This window comes from Pyxicephalus adspersus, chromosome 6 (genome assembly GCF_032062135.1).
Source record: "Pyxicephalus adspersus chromosome 6, UCB_Pads_2.0, whole genome shotgun sequence".
In the NCBI taxonomy this organism is placed as follows: Eukaryota; Metazoa; Chordata; class Amphibia; order Anura; family Pyxicephalidae; genus Pyxicephalus; species Pyxicephalus adspersus.
This window is the reverse complement of record NC_092863.1, coordinates 65,574,944-65,595,725: the sequence shown is the minus strand read 5'-3', so window position 1 is coordinate 65,595,725 and position 20,782 is coordinate 65,574,944. Positions and strand designations below refer to the sequence as shown.

General features: G+C 37.1%; 1 protein-coding gene across 2 annotated transcripts in view; it reads left to right on the top strand.

Annotated features, from left to right (window-relative positions):
• Window positions 1-20,782, top strand: part of YTHDC2 (YTH N6-methyladenosine RNA binding protein C2) — a 53,647-nt gene that overhangs the window by 9,780 nt on the left and 23,085 nt on the right. For both annotated transcript variants that reach the window (XM_072416081.1, XM_072416080.1), the window contains exons 2-16: window positions 141-308; window positions 2,576-2,666; window positions 3,612-3,808; window positions 4,582-4,781; window positions 5,676-5,842; window positions 6,470-6,572; window positions 7,902-8,058; window positions 9,372-9,479; window positions 10,785-10,939; window positions 13,970-14,105; window positions 16,096-16,222; window positions 18,703-18,768; window positions 18,845-19,023; window positions 20,173-20,269; window positions 20,459-20,546. In XM_072416081.1, the coding sequence (XP_072272182.1) occupies window positions 146-308; window positions 2,576-2,666; window positions 3,612-3,808; window positions 4,582-4,781; window positions 5,676-5,842; window positions 6,470-6,572; window positions 7,902-8,058; window positions 9,372-9,479; window positions 10,785-10,939; window positions 13,970-14,105; window positions 16,096-16,222; window positions 18,703-18,768; window positions 18,845-19,023; window positions 20,173-20,269; window positions 20,459-20,546 (2,034 nt within the window). In that variant the 5' untranslated portion in view covers window positions 141-145. The remainder of the gene's footprint in view (window positions 1-140; window positions 309-2,575; window positions 2,667-3,611; window positions 3,809-4,581; window positions 4,782-5,675; window positions 5,843-6,469; window positions 6,573-7,901; window positions 8,059-9,371; window positions 9,480-10,784; window positions 10,940-13,969; window positions 14,106-16,095; window positions 16,223-18,702; window positions 18,769-18,844; window positions 19,024-20,172; window positions 20,270-20,458; window positions 20,547-20,782) is intronic.

Genomic DNA, 20,782 nt, shown 5'->3' with positions numbered 1-20,782 from the left:
AAGGTTTTCTCAGTCCTGGACGGGAAGGCTGATCCCAGTATATTTGCGGAAATCCTTGGTGCTTTTTTATTTTTATTTTATGTTAATGCTACAGATGCCTTCATTACCAAATTCATTGTGTTTTTCTTATTATTGTAAAGGAATTATGTCAAGCCCTAACAGCACACCGTCTAGCTCTGGCACAGCACAGCACAAAGGGGCTTCTAAGCATGGAAAGGCAAAGGGACTCAAAGACATTCGAATCGATGAAGAAGTTAAAATTGCTATCAATATTGCCCTGGAAAGGTTTCGTTATAGTGATCAAACAGGTAGGTTATAAAAAAGTCATACAGATTATCTTTTTTTTTTTTTTTTTTTTAAATTTTATTTTTTATTCAGTGAACAGTCATAGATACTGGCATTAAACATTAAAACATACAAATCACCAATTGTGTTATCATCTTCGCATCACAAACATATTATGAACAAACAAGCAGAATGACTGAGCACGGGCTTAAAAAGAAATAGAGAAATAGAAAGCAAAATAGAGGAGGAGGGGGAGGGGCACAGCATTGCAGGCCAGATTGAATAAAGACCAGATTTAACACAGTTGGGAACACATAGCAATAATTCAATGATATCCTCTGCATTCAAAACAGATCGTCGGCATTATCAGCCGCACTGTACACTGAAAGGTACGCTTGAGTAGTGGTATACTGTATCCAATAGAACAAAGTATTTCAGAATTTATCCGTTCTACCGTCCCGGCTGGTAATAAGGTCTTCCATTGCCATAATGTCGTTCACTCTTCTAAACCATTGTAACAAGGTGGGAGGAGAGGATTGTTTCCACAGGGCCGGAATACAGGCCTTAGCAGCATTTAAAAGATGTTTGAGTAAAGAAGCATGATATTTCTTTTTAGACCAATCATTCAAATGTAAAAGGGCTAGCTCCGGGCTGTTACGTATATCTACTTCTGTCAATTCTTCAATAACCGCCGCCACCCCTGACCAGAAAGACTGCAACTTCCCAGAATATATGAAACAGGCTGCCAGCAGCCGCTTCACAACGCCAGCATCTATCATCTACTCCCGGATACATTTTGGCTAACACAGTCGGGACTCTACCACTGCGTGAGCAATTTATAGTTCAGGTCCTGGTAAGAGTTGCTGAGAGCGGCTTTATGACCCGTGTACAGGAGACGATCCTTCTGTTCTGGGGAGAATGTGGTGTCAAGATCACTTTCCCATTTACGCAGAAATGGTAAAGTTGAGGTCGAGGGGGCAGTATCCGTCAATAGCATCTGGTAGGCACTAGAGAGAGTCCCTCTAATGGTGCCTTGGGCCACACACACCCCCTCCACCTGTGATAGGGGGCGCACAAACCTGGATGGCGGTGGGAGAGAGTGTTGAAAATGACACAGCTGTAAGCTGCGCCATGGTCCCAGCTCTGGAAGTTCATGAGCAGTTGTCAAATCGAGACAGGTGCCCACTCCGTGCCCCTCAAAAAATGAGATGCTCTGAAAATTCCCCGGTCCCTCCATAAACGAAACCTAGCATCTGATGCGCCCGGGGGAAACTCCGGGTGTCCCAGAATAGGAGACAATGGTGAAGGGTAAGTACACACACCAGAGACCCTGAAATAATTCCGCACAACACGGAGGGTCATTCCCATCAGCGGCAGCTTGAGAATGGGAGATAGTGTGTCTGGAGGGGACCACATGGCCCCTGCTAATGGTAGATTGGCAATGGCTCCCTCAAGCCTTACCCATGGCTTAAGGCCTCCGTTTCTTCACCAGTCTATCAACCATCCCACATGTGTAGCCTGGTGGTACAATATGGGAACAGGAAAGGCAATACCTCCACGTACTTTAGGCAACCTTAAAACCCGGCGCCCGATACGAGGGCTGTCACCCCCCCAGACAAAGCGGAGAAACTCCTGCCTAAACCTGCATAGTACCTGTTGTGGGATAGAAAGAGGGAGGGTTTGAAGCAAATATAGCAATCTCGGCATAATATTCATTTTCAGAATCTTGCATCTACCGAACCAGGAGAATGCATGTTACTTCCACCGCTGCAGGTCCTGTCATACAGATTGTCTTTGTGTGGTGGTGTACAAAGTATTTTCATGTTTTTCAGTTAATGATTACCTGTCAGATATTAAGCTTGTGAATAAATACATAGAGTGGATTCAAAAGTATTCAAAACCCCCTTTACTTTTTTTTTCTATGTTGAAGCCTGATGCTACAATCATTTATTATATAGTAAGAAATTATCTGTTTCTATAGATTTTCAACATCGTAATTAATTGTAGGAACAAAATCTTTTTTATTTTTATTTTTTGAGTACCTAAATGGGTTAAACTTTACATTTTAAGTTTAGTTTTTATTATCATAGCTGAATGCTAGACATAAAATATTTGATGTACAGAGAGAAGATGAGATTTTAATTTCCTGTTGAGAGACAAACTTATATTGTATGTTATGTCAGTCGTTGTACTTCAGCCTAAATAATTCGGAGACTTTGTTTTAATTGGTTTTAATTGGACTGGATTTATTTTTTAAACATTATCTGTGTTTTTTTATTTCATTTTGAAGAAATGGAGTTCCCTTCTTCATTGACTAGTACTGAGAGAGCGTTTATTCATCGTTTAGGTGACTCACTTGGGCTAATATCCAAAAGTAAAGGGTAAGTTATTGAGATCCTTCATCACCTTTATCGTGGACAGCAGTCAGCCCTGCAAAATAACTTTTAGACTTACATACAATGCACATATACTTATGTATCTTTGTACCTTCTGTGCTTTGCAGTGTCTCTTTGTTCTAAATCAGGGGTCGGCAAACTTCGGCCTTTAGGCTAGATACGGCCTAGCCAGTAGTTCGTTCCAGCCTAACGCCCCCTGGCTGATCCAACCTAATGCCGGCGGATCGGCCAGGGGTCGTTAGGAACTACCAGAGCCGCTGGAGCGCCGGTGCCACCTTCTTGCTTTTGCTCCCCTATTTACTGCGGCCGACGTTGATACTTCCGCCACTGCGGTAAATAGGGAACGCTCCCTGAAGGGAAATCACTCTCCTCCACAATGCATACGGAAGAGAAGGATTTCACTTCAAGGGGCGTTCCCCGGTGGTGGGCAGAGCCATTAGGGCGGGACTCAGAGTCTGGCCTAGTGTGCTCCCACCCACCCACCCCTGAATTGGCCTAGTAACCATAAAAGTTTGCCGACCCCTGTTCTAAATCAATGTTTCTTAACCTCCCTGGCTGTCTAATTATGTCAGTATTTTTATACCAAAAGCAGGACATTGTTTTGCATGGAAATTTTATTTTACCTTGTAGGCCTATAATTCTTAGGCATAACTCACCGAAATATGTCCAGTATTTAATACATTTAATAATAAATGTTGAAAAAAAACACAAAAATCTGTTAAAACAAGGCTGCAAAAAAAAAATACTGAAACCAGTAATATAACTGTACAGTAGCATGTATTTATATATAACGCATGGATTGACTGTTTTCAGGAATAATAATTCATGGGTCAAGTATTTGTGTAACCTGATGCTAGCAAAAATGTATCATCAAAATTTGTGGCACAACATTGCTGTTTTAGCTCATTATATTACGTTTTTATTTTCTAGGAAAGGTGCTGGTAGGTTCTTGACCATAAGAAAGAAGGATAGGAGTGGCTCCATTGGCATATTCATGACAGTCTGTTTGACCCACAACACCATACTCACCATGAAGGGCATCATCCAGCGTTTTCCAATCACTAACAAAGAGAAGACTGAGCTGCTTCCAAAGACAGAGAGAAGCAATGTTTTCGCAATAGAGGCTGGTGCGTTTACCAATTTGACATTGTTTAGATGTTGGACTTTCTTTTATTTTTCTACATTCTTGTTTAACCCACAATGCCATTGCCTAATCAGCTCTACAACCTCTGCTAGAGATTTTAAAATATAATGCTATAATATTGTTTTTGTGTCATGAAACCTAAATCACAAATCTAAGACCAGCATAAAGTCTTATATTATTTTTAGCTGGGTCCAATTCGATAAGAAATATGATAACAAGGATCAAAAAGGGTGTGTATTTTTGTTTAAAGCTTAGTGAATGGAGTCTAATAATTTGTGTGTATCCTCTCTACATAATGATCTACATACATCTTCCGGCAATAATATAAAAAATACTTCACAAATGCTGGACTTCAGAAGACAAGTAAAACAAAAAAATTGCAACTAATGTAATTAAAAGAAATTCTTTCTGAATTGCTACAAGTCATTATCAAAGTTGCAGAGAGGTGGTTGCATTTTAGTAAGAGAGAAAAATGTGGATGGGTTGAGACCTTGGGGTGGATGCAATTTAGTAGACAAGATTATGGTTAAAGTTGTGGCATAAAGTTTGTACATTTCAGACTTTAAAAAATGCTGTCAGCCATATAGCACAGCAATGGTATTTCAGGAATGTTACAATATGAATCTATTTTTATGTCCAAGCATTTATATGTCTTTTTGATAATATATTTACCTTTGTACTTGGTCTCCAGAAGGTTAGCACAACTTCAGGTAAAATGCACCAACAGTAATAATGATCATACCTTGTTTTCCAAAGAGAACCGTGAAATGAGCAAGTCAAGTGGCCGCCTGAGTAATGGCATTCCCCAAGTTCCAATGAAGAGGGGAAATTCAGAATTTGATACCTTCCGGCAGTCCTTACCAGTTTATGAAAAACAGGATGAAATCATCAAAACTATAAAAGAAAATAAAGTTGTTCTGATTGTTGGAGAAACTGGATCAGGAAAAACCACCCAGGTATCTCATATTGAAGCTCGGGGGAAAGCAGTTCACTTTGGTCTCTTCCAAATCCATATATACATAAAAGTGTGTATCTAACCAAATGTTATTTTTTTGGTTTTAAATAGAATAGAAAACCCAGCATGAGCTCATATATATATGACATATCTTCTATTCAGTTATTTTTTTAAATAGCCGAAAATAGTTTGCACAAATATTTGCACCTTTGTGTCTACCAAATGCCTTTGGAAACCCATTTAGACTAGAGATTATATTTGTAGGGGGAATCCCAGCAGGCCACCCACTACAAGTTGCCAGCATGAAAACTACAGGAAGTGGTGGGTGCTAGATCAAACTTTTTGCAAGGTAACAGAGCAGCCGTGAGGCAAAGTTTAATGCTGAATTACTGCACAGGTCTGAAGGAAATACACCAAACACATTAAGACTCCAAGAATACCTGTTAGCACAACATATGTTTATTCTGTCACTCATCTTTAAAACCTGTTCACTTCCTGGTAATAATAGCATAATTCCCCTCTTAGACATTTGTCACCATAAGTTTACACCTACTTCTTTCTCTGATTACAGCTGTAAAATAGAATAGTGAAATAGAAAAGGTGGCCTGTTATAAAACCTATTCTCCCTGGGTTCTATTTATAAATTTTTCCCCGATCAGGTCTGAAATCTGTTGACACGTTTGAATCTCTATACATTTTTTTTTCAGTTCCTTTTAAAAAAATGACTCGTTCTGCTACCTAGTAGCCAATCCCAAAAGTGCACAGCTTTCACACTAGGAATTGCTATTTGTATAAATGAATATTATGAATGAATCTAGAGCAAGGGGCAGGAGATTATTTTATAAATAAAGCCTTTGGAAAAAGCATGATAAATATATGCTATTCTTTTTATTAGATCCCACAGTTCATATTGGATGACTGCTACAACCATAGAGTCCCGTGCCGTTTATTCTGTACACAGCCCAGACGTTTGGCTGCAATTGCTGTTGCTGAAAGAGTGGCTGCTGAAAGAGGCGAAACAATTGGGCAGACTATTGGGTTTCAAATCCGCCTTGAGAGTCGGTATGTTATGTAATAATTGTATTATATTGTAAGGGAAATTCTGCATTTGCAGAAAAAAAGAGCATTCTTCTGATACTGATAACCTTTTACTTTATCATGGTTGTAGTGCTGCAATCACAGCAGACTAGTTAGTGAATGTCATGAATCCAGTCTGAAAAAATACATACAAAATGTTTCTTTATAAAATTGTATGTATAAAATCAGAGAACACGCTATAGCTGTTTTTTATTTTGAGAACTTTAAAAAAGGATCTCATCTACAGCTTGGCCATCTGGTACTTTTTTTTTTTTTTGGCTTGATCTTTTGCTAGGATATTTTGCCTAAATTGATCTCTTATGACTCCTATTCTTCATTTTCTCAAATTCATGTTAGGCTGCTTTGGGTGATGTTAAATGTGTCCCTATGGTTCCCTCTGATTTGTTATTCCATATTTTATTTTGCACCTTTAAACTCATGTATTGCTAGGCATGACACTGTTTGGGTCTAACTTTGTCTTTTGTTAAATACTTGTTTTCTGTACTCTTTAAAAAAGTCAATAAAAATAATTTAATAAAATGAATTTAAAATACAATGTGAAGGAAAGTAAACTTTTATTGTGTATTTTAAATATGTTATTCTCTTTATTAGTGTTTCTCCCAAGACTCTGCTGACATTCTGCACTAATGGAGTCCTTCTGCGTACTCTTATGGGTGGAGACTGCACACTTTCTGCTGTCACTCATATTATTGTGGTAAGGTCTTTATTCCAATACATGCTGGGGTTCTGTTGTGTTACTGCTGCAAAACAGCAAGTGAATATTTATGTTATTCTTATACTTCACATTTGCATTTGAACATTTCTATGACCAGATATGTTCTTCGTTAACTTCATTTGTCTTTGCAATCGCATAAATCTCCAGCAAGTAACTACTAAAAATTTTTGTTGGAAGTCTAGGCCACCACAATTAGATTTGGTCTCTTTGATGTAGCATTGGCTGTACTCCTTACATCCAGTTTGCCCCTTATTTGCCAAGCCCACAATTATGTATTGTTTCCACAGTGTTCTAGTGAGTATGTGAGAAATTTCAATATGCGCAGAGAGAGGAAAAATAATTGGAACTTTTTTGTCCATTAAAAAATAGATTTATACAACGCATATTAACATAAAAAACATATTGTAAACATATAATTCAGAAAACCACTGAAACTGTATATATAGCTCCAGTTCGATTACAACCACTATGAATCAAAATGGTTGTTATCTGTGAGTCAGATGGTTTATTAGTCCAAAACGCTAAGCAATTGCAGTATCAGCTCCATATTCAGGAGAGACACAATGTCAAAATCCAGAAATCACTTGCTGACAATAGGTAAAAACTGCCGGAACTCCATGCACCTCTGACATTGGCACTGGGAAACAAGAATATTGGTATAGCCAGAAATCAGGGAGGACAGTACCAGTACCAGAGGTCTGCAGCAAAGACACAGGCATCAATAAAAGCTTAACAAACCATCTCTACTCTGTGTTAAACCCAAACTTTTTCTAAATTGGGCACTGGCTATCTTCTCCTGGACAAGGCAAGGTTATGTCGCGTCTATAGACCAGCGGGCTCTCTGGCATTTCCAGCACTCCTCCTCAGCTGAACTTTTCCTTGCTACTCCAAGGCATAGACTTGAATGGTTGGATTTTCATAGAAGAATATTGTTAATATTATTGTTAGCCTGTGCAAAAAGGTTATCATTGAAATTTAAGTGACATAGAAATTTTTCCTAAAAAAAAAAAAAAATAATGCCTCTGTAAAGCAAAACCTCTTTGTTTCCATATGAAAAGGGTTTATATTTAATGAGAAGAAAAAATTTCCTAATTTTTTTCAATTTTTTCAAGGTTGGCTCGCAACTTTGTGTACGTTTTTAATTTTGGCCCTCTGTGCATTTGAGTTTGACCCCCCCAGCCTTAAATGATCATTGATACTTTGTTTTATGATAATAGCTCCTTATGAGTTTAGATGATTATATACTGTATATTGTCTTGTTTGTCTTTGTTACATTTTTTTTATATCATATTATTGATCATCTAACAGGATGAAGTTCATGAGCGTGATCGGTTCAGTGACTTTCTGCTAACCAAACTGAGAGATGTGATGGAGAAGCATCCAAATCTGAAGCTGATTCTCTCCAGTGCTGCCTTGGATGTCAACTTGTTTCTCAGATATTTTGAAGGCTGTCCTGTTTTGTATAGTAAGCTTTTTAAAATATTTTTAATGGAAATATTATTGTACTAATACTAATGTTATGTACAGAAGGTGGATTTTTGTCGTTGGAAAGGCTCTCCCACAGTCTTTTCTAACAACAAAAGACTGAAAGATGCATGAACGAGCCCTGTTCATATAGGGCTGTTGTGCTCTATGGAGAGGGGAGGGGGAGAACAAACAAGCAGCACCCCACTGCATGCTCTCTTCTTCACTTGCATTGTGGTCATTCATCTGTGGATCCACCAGGACGCATCCATGAGCAATGTCAGATTCTCGTCTGATACCAGCCCTGATAATCACATGAGAGTCATCTGACGTGTGTATGTAGCCTTAGTAAGCAATATAAACATTTGATTATTTTCTGAAAAACTTTCGCCTGCGCTTTTATTAAATATTTTTTAAATTAAATTAGGTGTATTATCTGTGCTAGCCTAGCTATGCACAATCCCATCTAATTACAAACAGTATAATTAAAGGGTAAGTCCAGTCAAAGTAACTCTTGGGATTTTACTGCTATCTTGCACTCTGTCGTCAACATGTCCTTCATTTATTTTCATGGTGACAATGGTTTTACCAGGGACAAAATTAGGGAAAATCTGCAACAGGGACCAAGAGAGAAATCCTGGGGAGCTAGGATTGGATAAACCCTTGCAGCAAGGGCTAGGTAGGGTTAAGGCACATGGATGGCACCACAGTAACATACTGCATTCCTTTACTATGGACAGACAATAATGCCTGTGGACATGTGCTTTCACTTTTTGAGTTCCTCCAGCTTTTTGGTAAAGATTTTGTTTCTGTATAGTAAATTAGGGTAAATCTTTAACATTAAGCAGGAAAAACGTAAAAAAGGGGATTCTAATTCCTTCTCTGCTCTATCCAAAAAATGCAAGACAAAATCCAACCAGTATACATCTGGGTCTTTTGAAAACATCTGGAAGTGTCATAAATTAGGACACCAACCAATGGTTTTGCTAAATATAATCTGTTTTCATTTGTACATTTACTCATTGACATTGAGAAAAAGAATCAGGTGTACCTGCCACATATGAAGAGTAAAGCCATCCAGGTTTGTAGTAGCCTGAGCTCAGCAGTGCTTGATGCTGCAGGGACTTGACAGGGCTATGCAAAATTGGTTGCTTACTTAAGCCTACAAAGGGGCTGCCATCTTTTTACACAGCGGCTGGTACAATTTTTAATATACAGTTATTTAAAGCTATGTATATATCAATCAACTTAATCTATCATTTATATTTTGAAATTTATGTGGTAATAAATCTGATGTGTAGCTTTCTTTTTCAGTACCAGGTCGGCCATTTGAGGTGAAAGAAATGTTTTTAGAAGATTTATTAAGGACTACTGGCTATACAAATAAGGACATGCTTGAATACAAAAAAGAGCTACAGCATGGTAAGCTAAATAATAATAAAAAAAATCTAATATAATTCAAAAAATTGTATATGTTGGAAAACACAATTTCACTATTTCTATTTGAGCACAGTTCAATGAAATATAAAACAGTGTTAAAAAGTGCTAAGCAATCTGTCTTAAATAAGGGTTCAAATGTAAAAAAAACTACCATAAGCACCAATCAGATTTCAGTCTAGTGAAGTCAGTTAAGGAATGATTTGTTGGTTGCTGTGGGTTCTGTACTTTGCACACTGTGGGTTTCCTTTATTTAAAAAACTTGACTTAAATTTTTAAGGGAAGGAAACATTTTTTTGGTCTTCAGACCATTTTGGGACGGGGCATATGCTATCTTACAACAGGGTATAGACTGTCATGTACTGTATGAGACAGCTTTTTACCTACTATATCGTAATTAACTTCCCCTAAAGTATTTTAATACCTAATGTGTTACTGTTTTGAAGTTGTGATTCTGCAGGGTCAACACCATGTTTTTTCAATTTGATGTATGTGTAAATATTTGTTAATGTTTTTTTTTTTCTTTAAATAAAAATTTGTGGACAGTGTAAAGAAAGAACTGGAAATGATGAAGATCTCTACTAGCCCTAAAGAAGTTCCAGGGCTCCTATGTACAGTTAGGTCCATAAATAATTGGACAGACAAAAGTTTTTTCTAATTTTGGTTCTGTACATTTCCACAATTACCTTTAAAATGAAACAACTCAGATGCAGTTGAACTGCAGACTTTCAGATTTATTTCAGTGGGTTGAACAAAAAGATTTCATAAAAATGTGAGGAACTAAGGCCTTTATTTAACACAATCACTTCATTTCAGGGGCTCAAAAGTAATTGGACAGTATGTCTCTGAACACCTCAGAATTTATTTGGCTGCTTTTGTCCTGTGTCACATCATCGATAAACACTAGTGTCCGAGTGCCACTGGCAGCCATGCACGCCCAAGCCATCACACAGTTCCAATCATTTTGTTCAACCCACTGAATTAAAGCTGAAAGTCTGCAGTTCAACTTCATCTGAGTTGTTTCATTTAAAATTGATTGTGGTAATGTACAGAACCAAAATTAAAAAAAAGTTGTCTCTGTCTAAATATTTATGGACCTAACTGTATTATTAAACATTATACCTAACAGATGTATTTATTTAGCACAGCAGTTTCAGCTTATGATTTATGTTTAACAAGGATGCTGTTCATTATATTGCTTTTTATTCTTATTAGCCTATCTGTCATAATAAAAGATTGAGGTTAGTTGTTTATTAGTGCTGATATTGTGGTTATTTGTTGTGTTATCAGGGGAAAGGCCAACATTAAACCTGTCTGAATGGCACTCAATGACAGTAAAGGATGACAGGTCAGAAACCGACGCCCAGACGCAGAGGAGTGCTGTCGGCTTCACTGAGGATTATGACTTGTTGGATGATGGAGAAGACGCGTTTTTCAATCAGCCGGTGAGCAGTTTAACCTAAAAACACACATATTTTTGTTCTTAGATGGGACTCTCCATTAAGGGCATTAAGTAAGAAATACGGGTACATCTCAATAAATTAGAATATCATCGAAAAGTTTATTTAGTTCAATAATTCAAATCAAAAAGTGAAACTTGTATATCATATAGATTTATTAAACAAAGAGTAATATGTTTCAAGAGTTTATTTATTTATTTTATTTTTTGTTGATTATAGCTGACAGGTAATGAAAACCCAAAATTCAGTATTTCCTAAAATTTGAATATTCTGAAAAGGTTTAATATGGTATCTCAAACCACTCAGCTGTCCTAAACCTTTAAATGCTCTCTCAGTCTGGTTCTGTAGGCCACATAATTATGGGGGAGACTGCTGACTTGACAGTTGTCCAGAAGACAGTCATTGACACAAAAGGTCATTGTAAAGGAAGCTGACTTTTCAGAGTGCTGTATCCAAACATATTAATGGAAAGTTAAGTAGAAGGAAAAAATGTGGCAGAAAAGGATGGACAAGCAATAGGGATAACCGCAGCCTTGAGATCGTGAAGCACATCTCATTTAAGAATTTGGTGGAGATTCACAAGGAAAGGACTGTGGCTGGAGTCAGTACTTCAAGAGCCACCACACACAGATGTATCCGGGACATGGGCTACAACTGTCGTATTTTTACTGTCAAGCCACTCTTGAACCAGAGACAATGGGTCTGATTTATTAAAGCTCTCCAAGGCTGGAGAGAATACCCTTTTTTCAGTGAAGCTGGGTGATCCAGAAAACCTGGAATACATCTAGTCCAGGATTCAAAACAATTTCCAGCAAATAGCAAATTACTTTTAGGAAATCCATTCCATGTTTGCTGGATCACCCAGCATCTCTGGTAAAAAATATATCCTCTCCAGCCTTCGAGAGCTTTAATAAATCAGGCCCAATGTCAGAAGCGTCCTACCAGAGCTAAGTAGAGAGTACAAAATGGATGTATGAAAGTACATTTTGCACATAATCTGGAAATCAAGGTCTCCATATTTAAATTAAAGGTCCTCATAGTCTGGAGGAATAGCGGACAGGCACAGAATCTAAGTTACAGTGTGAAAAAATCCAAAGTCAGTGCAGCTGTCTACCAGGAGCATGTCATGTTTCCCTGCAGACATGCTTTATGAAGATGCCGATTTCTTTTTCCAGCAGTACTTGGCACCTTCCCACACTTCCAAAAGTAACAATACCTTGTTTTAATGTTCATAGTATCACTGTGCTTGATTTGTCAGTAAACTCGTCTGACCTAAACCCTATAGAGAATCTTTGGGGTAATGTCAAGAGGAAGATGAGACACCAGACCCAAAAATGCTGATGAGCTGAAAGCCACTATCAAAGCATACTGGGCTTCCATAACACCTCAGCAGTGCCACAGGCTGATCACTTTCATCCCACGCTGCATCGATGCAGTAATTTATGCAAAATGAGCCCCAACCAAGTATTGAGAGCATACATGGACATACATTTCAGTACATTTTTGTAATAAAAATCGTTTTTTTTTTTTATTGGTCTTCTAATTTTCTGAAACACACAATGTTTTCATTACCTGTAGGCCATAATCAGCAATTAGTGAAGCAGCTGAATTACTAAACTAATCAACTTTTGATTGTCTTCTAATTCTACATTTGACACATGTATGTCCTGATGAAGAGAATTGCTAAATTTGTTGTTGTGGATGAGAACCAAGTTCAGACACAACTTGGAACTTGTGTTAAAAAGGGGTCAGTAGCATTTTACAGCTGCGCTCATACTAGAAAATAGAGGGCTAAAGCTGGTAGCCTATTGCAGGCCCTGGACATCTTTCACTACCTAACAAAGGCTAAATTCTGTTAAAAAAGGGTTGTATCTTTAAACATAGGTAGGTTACAGATAAAATAAACCCCAAAATATCTGGTCATAGACCATTGGCAATTGTTGGCACTGTTTTTCAGTTCGCTGTCTAACCCAGTGTTTTTCAACGTTTTTAACGTAGGGAAACCCTTGAAAAAACTTTTAGGTCTTCAGGAAACCCCTACTATATTTACTATATCCACAGCTCACAGTACATTAGTGTAGTGGTCAGAAGAAAGAATCCCTCTTACATTGCTGGCCAGTGGAAGGGGTGCTACCCTTAAAGATTGCTAAAAAGAACATTGGCGCCACTTAAACTGACCTGGGAGTTACAAACTGCTCATCGGAACGTCAACTAGACTGTGACCCTAAAGACACTATGTAGATGTATAGGAGTTTCATGTACATTTTTAAGATGGTGCACAATGAAACAGATATGTAGTTTTAAAGATTAACTAAACTAAAAACTGGCAGAAAAAAAAAACACACCTTCAATGTAGCAGGGCAGTCTGATCCATCCAGGGATGTCTTGCATCAGGTCCGGTGTCGTCCTGACATCTGTCCCGGAGCCGGCGTTCCAGGTGCAGCCATGGGCTCCTGTTCTTCCTGGTTCTTCATCCTAGGTGACCCGACCCAGGTGTGAGATCAGGATGAAAAAAAAATTTGACTATCTCGCTGCGCATGCGTGAGATCGTCAAATTTTTCTGTTTGTGCGAAAAGGCTCCTCTTGTGCATGCCATGCTTGGAAACCAGAATTTTTACTTTACATAAAAGGGGTTGTCCCTTTTATGTAAAGTGAAATTTCTGAGTTTAGGTACGCTTTAAATATTGTTGTATTAATTCTTGATAAAGCACCTGAAAATCCCCACAACACAGAGTATTGCTTCCTTGAACCTAAATAAAAGGGATGTGGTGCCGTGAAAGAAAATCTCCCCTAAAACTATTCCTTTGATTCATAAAATATTTAGATACGAAAACCAGACATGCATATGCAATAGAAGCACTTTCAGCTCTGTTGTTTTGATTTATTCATGCGGTCCCAACAATATTTTAATGCCCACAATGGACATGAAGGCACTGGCAGCTAGAACTTTTAGTTCTTCTTTAGCAGTCACTCATCTGTCACTTTTCTGTTGTGTCTTTCTCTGTGCATGTGTAGATGGAAAAGGATATAAATAGTTTGAAGCCCTGGCTGAAAAATGAAATGGATGCATGTATCTCAGATATTTGGCTAAACCAAAACATTGATGCTTTTCACCAGTTGTTTCACCTGATTATGACAGAAAATGTTAGTGGTAAGTTGTGAGTTTATTTTTACATTACTCTATAATGTTTTTGTATATCTCATGCTTCTATATTCTCTTCATCCATGCCATTATATCAAGACAGCAGCTATGTTCATTATATCAAAACAGGTATGGTTCCTAGAAAGTACCCAATTATGGGGTATCAATGAAACAATAACATGATAACATTTCCTATTTCACAGATGTTAGTAATAGTAAAATACTTCACATCTGTGAGAATGAAGACCAGTGAATAGTTCACCAGTCTGAAGGCCAGCTGAGCTTTTCTGTAATTTGACATTCATACTTAGTTTTATTCTGAACTATAGTACATTACAATCAGTGTTTTAATTTCATTTGTTTTAGTTCTTACCCCTGGGTATAGTGAAAAAAATTGACATACAGCACCTATCTCTGTTATTGTTTTAGTAATACCAAAGAATGTGTTATATATATATATATATATATATATATATATATATATATATATATATATATATTTTTTTTTTTTTACTGGTAAAGGTGTAAATATTATAACTCCTGTAACTGTTCTTTAATAAGCAAAATAAAAAGTCCATATGATGTCAGCTTAGTTATAAATTTAAAACCCAACTTTAACAGTTTGCTGATTCATATTGGCAATTACAGGCTTGTATTGCTAAGCAGTGCATCCTCTTCCTAGCCGGTAGGTTTATGGTTTGTTCCCAAAAGCAGACACCATTTGCATATAAGTTTGAGTCCAATAAGCTTTGGCAGAGGTGAAAATCCTTGTATGATGCATTTTTCAATCAACATAAAAATATGTCTGTGTATTAAAATAATTGGAGGTTCCATAAACTGAAGTCAAGAGGTGAAGGATTTTTGTACTGGCTTCACAGCTGTGTAAAACACAATAGCCCAGGATAGAAATGATAAATTCTAAAAGATTTAGGAAGATTGGGATTCCTTTTGGATGACCCACTTTCCTTTACCTCCTTCTTACATCTAATCTTTCTGTCCTTTGTAACTGCTTTTTAGGACATTTGCTAACAGATGCTTATGTTACTAAATTCCCACCTACTCTAAAATTGCTTGTGTTTTTCCTGTTGAAAAACCTTTTTTACAGCTCTGTGTTGTTCTGTTTGTCTCTTTATTTAAAAAAAAATTCTGAATAAAACTACAATTTAAAAAAGGTTTAATAGAAAAAAACATAAATAGTATCATTGCCGACTGTATTTGAAAATGCTGACTACCTGAGTGTGTGGCTTTAGTACTGTGGGTCACTAATGCAGAACACACACACAGATCAGGAAAGTTATAGAATGGTGAAATGTTTTTATCCATATACTAGTGTCAGGTCAGTGATTCAGAGTATTGAAACAAAGCAAAAAGCATGACATCCAAACCGCTAGCTATTTTAGAATGAGTTGTTTATAATTGCAGCATGCTTCTTTTGTGAAATGTTTTTTAAAAGCAAACCTAGTTACGTATTTGTGTCTCATTTAGTAATACTAATAATTTCTCATAGAAAACTAATACGTGCTTATCCCCTCCTGTACCAAGTTCCTGTCAGCTGTACATATAGAAGCACATCTGGAATGGCAGGGGGTTGTCATTGGTTCTGCTAAATGGTGAAAATCAGACAGAGCCAACCAATTCATGGCTCTACCTAAATACACATCCCATCCTAGGAAAATAACAACTTGCTCTTTTTTTCTGGTAATCTATTTCCAGATCTGAGGGTAGTCAAATGTTTGACTGCTTAGCATGTCAATTATTGGGCTACAGAAGGAAGGGATAGAAATTAGCTAAGGTCTTATCCAACCAAATACAAAGAAATACGGGAACTGCTGTTGCTGTTCTCTCTCTGGAAATAGCAAAAGTGGAAGCTGCATTAATAATACAGGTCTCCTAATCTAGATTTATTATTTGATTTGACTTGAGGTTGCATGTAGAATCCTCATTGTTGGCAGTAAATGACACATTAACCTTTCCATTCTATTACTGTAATGTTTTTTAGTTGACTACAGACACAGCAGTTCAAGCGCATCTCCCTTAATGGTGGCAGCAGGACGAGGATTTGTGAGTCAAGTGGAACAGCTTCTTAGCATTGGAGCCAATATTCACACAAGATCATTTAATGGATGGTAATTGCATGGTTATTGTCATTTTTCAGTATATACCGTATTTTTCGCCGTATAAGACGCTCCGGAATATAAGACGCACCCAATTTTAAAGGCGGAAAATCTAGAAAAAAACGATTCTGAAAGATTATTCCCCTTCTGATCACTCATGTGCCATTCATACCGGTATTCCCCTTCTGATCACTCATGTGCCATTCATACCGGTATTCCCCTTCTGATCACTCATGTGCCATTCAAATTCCCTTTCTGATCACTCTGTGCCTTTCAAATTCCCTTTCTGATCACTCTTTGTCATTCAAAATTCCCTTCTGATCACTCTGTGTCATTCAAATTCCCCTTATGATCACTCTGTGCTTTTTTTCCACTGTACGGCAGTTAGGACAGGGAACAGCAGGTGGCGCTGTGCCGGCTTCTTTCCCTCTGCTTTACAGACAGGAGAAGACACAATGCTGGCAGAGGAGAGAAGAGACACGCTGCATGCAGCCAGAGACACACGCAGGATCGGGTATCAGGTGAGTATAATATTTTAATTATTTTATAACACATTTGTCGTATAGGACGCACTAACTTTTCCCCGCCAGTTTTGGTGAAGAAAAAGTGCGTCTTATACGGCAAAAAATACGGTAATGTATGTAGCATGTTTGCACATTACTAAATGCAAAATTGGCTTTATTAATATAATTATTAAGCATATCTGTGCTCTGATTCCTAATGAATGCATTTATTTTAATAACAACTAATATCTAGTCAGCTTTGATCATAACAATAAACGTGTCATTTGCTTGTGGATTCTTACATCATTAGGCTTGATTGGTTGGAAATGTTGTGGATGATACTGTTGGTCTTTCCTGATGTTTTTTAAAGTCTGCATACACGCAGGCTGAATTTAGTGAAAATACAAATGGGTAGAGATTATACTTTTGTATTTGTTAGGTACTTTAAATATAGAGAAAATATAGAAAATATATTATATAATATATAATTCTTGTTAAACATATATAGGAAAATATAGAGTGCATGGGTCTTACGCAGAAGGGTTCAACTAATGATAGACACATTCTGAAAGTCGTTGTTTGGACAAGAGATAGGTTTTTAAACAATTTATTATTTGCGTGCTTGTTTGTTGATCTTTTGGGTTTTTACAATGCTATAAATTAAATTCAGGTTGAATGACTAAACTTACTATCTTGGCTAGTTGGTTTGTAGGGTTTTCTGTTGGAGAAATTGTCACAACCTGGGCCCAAGATATAGTAGAATACATCTGTAATGTGTGGAATGACAGATGATTTACATCATAATGTAATGTGTCATATTTCAAAAGACATTCCCTAAGCATTCCCTAAGTTTATTGTTTTAAAGTGAAATCAGTCCTACTTTACAAAATAAAATTTTAGGCTGGTTGTAACTGCAGAAAGGGACAGGTGATGTCCTCTTACCTGGCTGTCTCATCTTCCTTGCACAAGCTGGGGATGTGTGAACTATTGTCACCATGGCATGGCCAAAGATCGTCAGTGGGCAGAATAGGATGCTTGTTTTTTTCCCCCAGGATAAAAGTACAAAGCACTTTCACTTTCCTTATTCCTCCCTCACCTGGGAGCCAGTGCTCTCCCTTTCCATTTAATGCTCCTGGTTGTGGGCTTGCTCCAAAACGTGATTTTTCACTGTATGTGTTGGTACTCAACCTCCATGACGGTCTACATATGTCAGTATTTTTATGCCAAAAGTGGTACATTGTTTTGCATAGAAATTTATTTTACATTGTAGGCCTAAAATTCTTAGACATAACTCACCAAAATATGTCCAATATACTTTAACCTCCCTAGCGGTAACCCCGAGTGTGACTCACACTCGGGGTATGTAAACCTAAAGGAAGTAATAGTAAATACAGCCGTACCTGACCCGCCGGCGTCCCACTTCGTCCATCGCAGCGATCCCTGTCTTTCTTCTTCCTCTGGCGTCTTCTGCACACGATGAGTCACCGAGGGAGTTTCCGGTGACGTTGGTGCGTGTGTACGTTGCTGGCGGGGCAGGAAATTCAAAACCTATTTGTATTGCATTCAATACAAAATAACTGTATTGAATGCATTACATTGGATTTATATGTGTAAAAGCAGTACATTGTTTTCATGAACATTTATTTTACAGTGTAATATAAAAGTATGAGTATATTATTTCTTTAAAAAAAAAAAATAATCTTGATGAAAAACAATGTACCGCTTTTAGACACATAAAACCGGAAAGAAATGTACCCCTAGCCTGTCCGCGAAGACTACTACAAGAATAGTTTTTTAGCTTATTTCAAGGAGGCTGTGAGCTAAGAGTCAGAGAAATTAGTTTTCATGTAATGCCCTTGCCAATAATATACAACTAATTTAATAAAGCATCACATGGAGTACTGATAATGTGCAGTCAGTAACCCATATTTCAATTTAATGTCACAGGTATGAGATAAATATAGATTTGTTGGTTTTTTGATTTTTTAGGAAAGCTGTTGATTGGGCTAGGCACTTTGGGCAGACTGAAATTGTTGATCTACTGGAATCCTACAGGTAAATACTACCCTATACATTTTTAAATGCCCTAATGCTAAACAAAACACATATATATGTTATCTTGTATGCTTAGTTCCACACAGGAGCCAGAGAGTTTGGATGAAGCATCCATGGTGCAAGCTGATGACAGTAACCTAAGTTCAGAGGAACAGGAACTCCTCAAAGTGTACCACCACAGTTTTGATGATGAAAAAGTGGACCTCGATCTCATAATGCATATTCTTTATAACATCTGTCAAAAGTCTGAGTCAGGTACAGTGTCCCAGTTGCAGCAGTTGCCTTTGATGTCTCCTAAAAGGATAGGGACATCTTCTGGAATCTGTTGTGGGATTGACTTTTGTGTGCATTAGTGGATACACCTAGATGTTTGATTTTAGTATTAGAACCGCTGTCAGGTTTGTATTTCTGTTTGTTTTCTCATTGGTGGCATTTCCTTTATTTTCTTGCTCTTGTAACAGTGGTTATAAGGACAAGAAATAGGAAGATAACTCATTACTGATGACATAGATGGAAATAAAGCATTGTGTCTGTTCCCTTACTTGACTTCCCATTTTTGTTTACAGAAATCTCAGCATTGTGAATACAAACAGATAATAAAAGCCAACAGGGATTCCTGGCACTATGAAGTTATAAAAAAAAATAATGACTAGAAAGATACACTTTGGCTGGATTCACACTATAGATATTACATGCAAAATCAGCTTAAATGGTTTGCGTTGATGTGTGTTTAATATGTTTAGCTTTGCTCGTCAGCCAGTGACATTTAAAGTGGACCCTCGCAGCCAAGAAGATTTTCATAGTGCAGTATGTGAACATGTAGTGCCCAGTTTAGCCTACACTTTACATATACAAATCTATTTAAAGCTGTTTCAGTTGCTGTATACCAAAAAAAAAATATGAGATGTTGTGGAGTGTCTCCCCCATACACACAAAATGTGTGCTTCCACATTCTTTACACTGCAGCACCTAAAATACTCCATTCTTCTTTTAACATCTGTGCTCTGAATTGCATGTTCCATACCACCAATTATTGTATTGTACGAGTAATCAGAAGAAGTTATTCATACTAACTGGGCCATCTAAATTTCATTGATTTATTAAAGCTCTCCAAGACTGCAGAAGATATACTTTTTTTTTAGGTGAACCTGGGTGATTCATCAAATCTGGAATGTATTTAATAAAATCAGTTCTTATTATCTGGCAAATGTTTTCAATCATTGACAAGATTTATTCCAGGGCTAAATCACCTAGGTTCTCCCATGATAGTCTATTTTCTCAAGTTTTTGAGAACTTTTTTATTCAGGCCCACTGTTTCCAGTATACTTCAAAATGTTTGAGAAGTACTATTCCATGAACTCCATATAATATTTTGATCTAACGTATGCTTGTTATGTTTTTCAGGGGCTGTTCTAATATTTCTTCCAGGATATGATGAGATTGTAGGATTAAAAGATCGCATTTTGTTTGATGACAAGAGATTTGCCGATTATGCCAATAGGTACATATTTTGTGTAATGTATATATCTGTATTTTGGAAAAAAAGATGCATTTTTAAAATATTTTATTGAGCACTTTAAAACCAAAAGTTTTAGTAGCAGATAGACCTAAACGCCTCAATTAATACCTAATTTTAACAATGTTAACTTATTGGTGTCCATAAGTATGTTCTATTTCTAAACTGTACAAGGTTCCACGTATTCATGCTGCACTCAAACATGCAAACATCTGATCAGAAGAAGGTCTTGAAGACCGCTCCGGCTGGCATACGGAAAATTGTAAGTGTTTCAATAAAGGGGATGTATAGTGTTTTGTGTTTTTTTTTTTTTTTCTTGTCCATGTTTAGAATTAAAACTGAAATGTTGCACTACAAATTAATAAAATTTAATAATTTATTTAATTAAATTTTTTTAATGAATGTTTTTTTTTTTTACATTTCCTACCAGTGGGTGGACTTGCATGCCTCTTTCACATTACCAGACTGATTGTTGCTGATTTGTTGTTTTTAGAGATT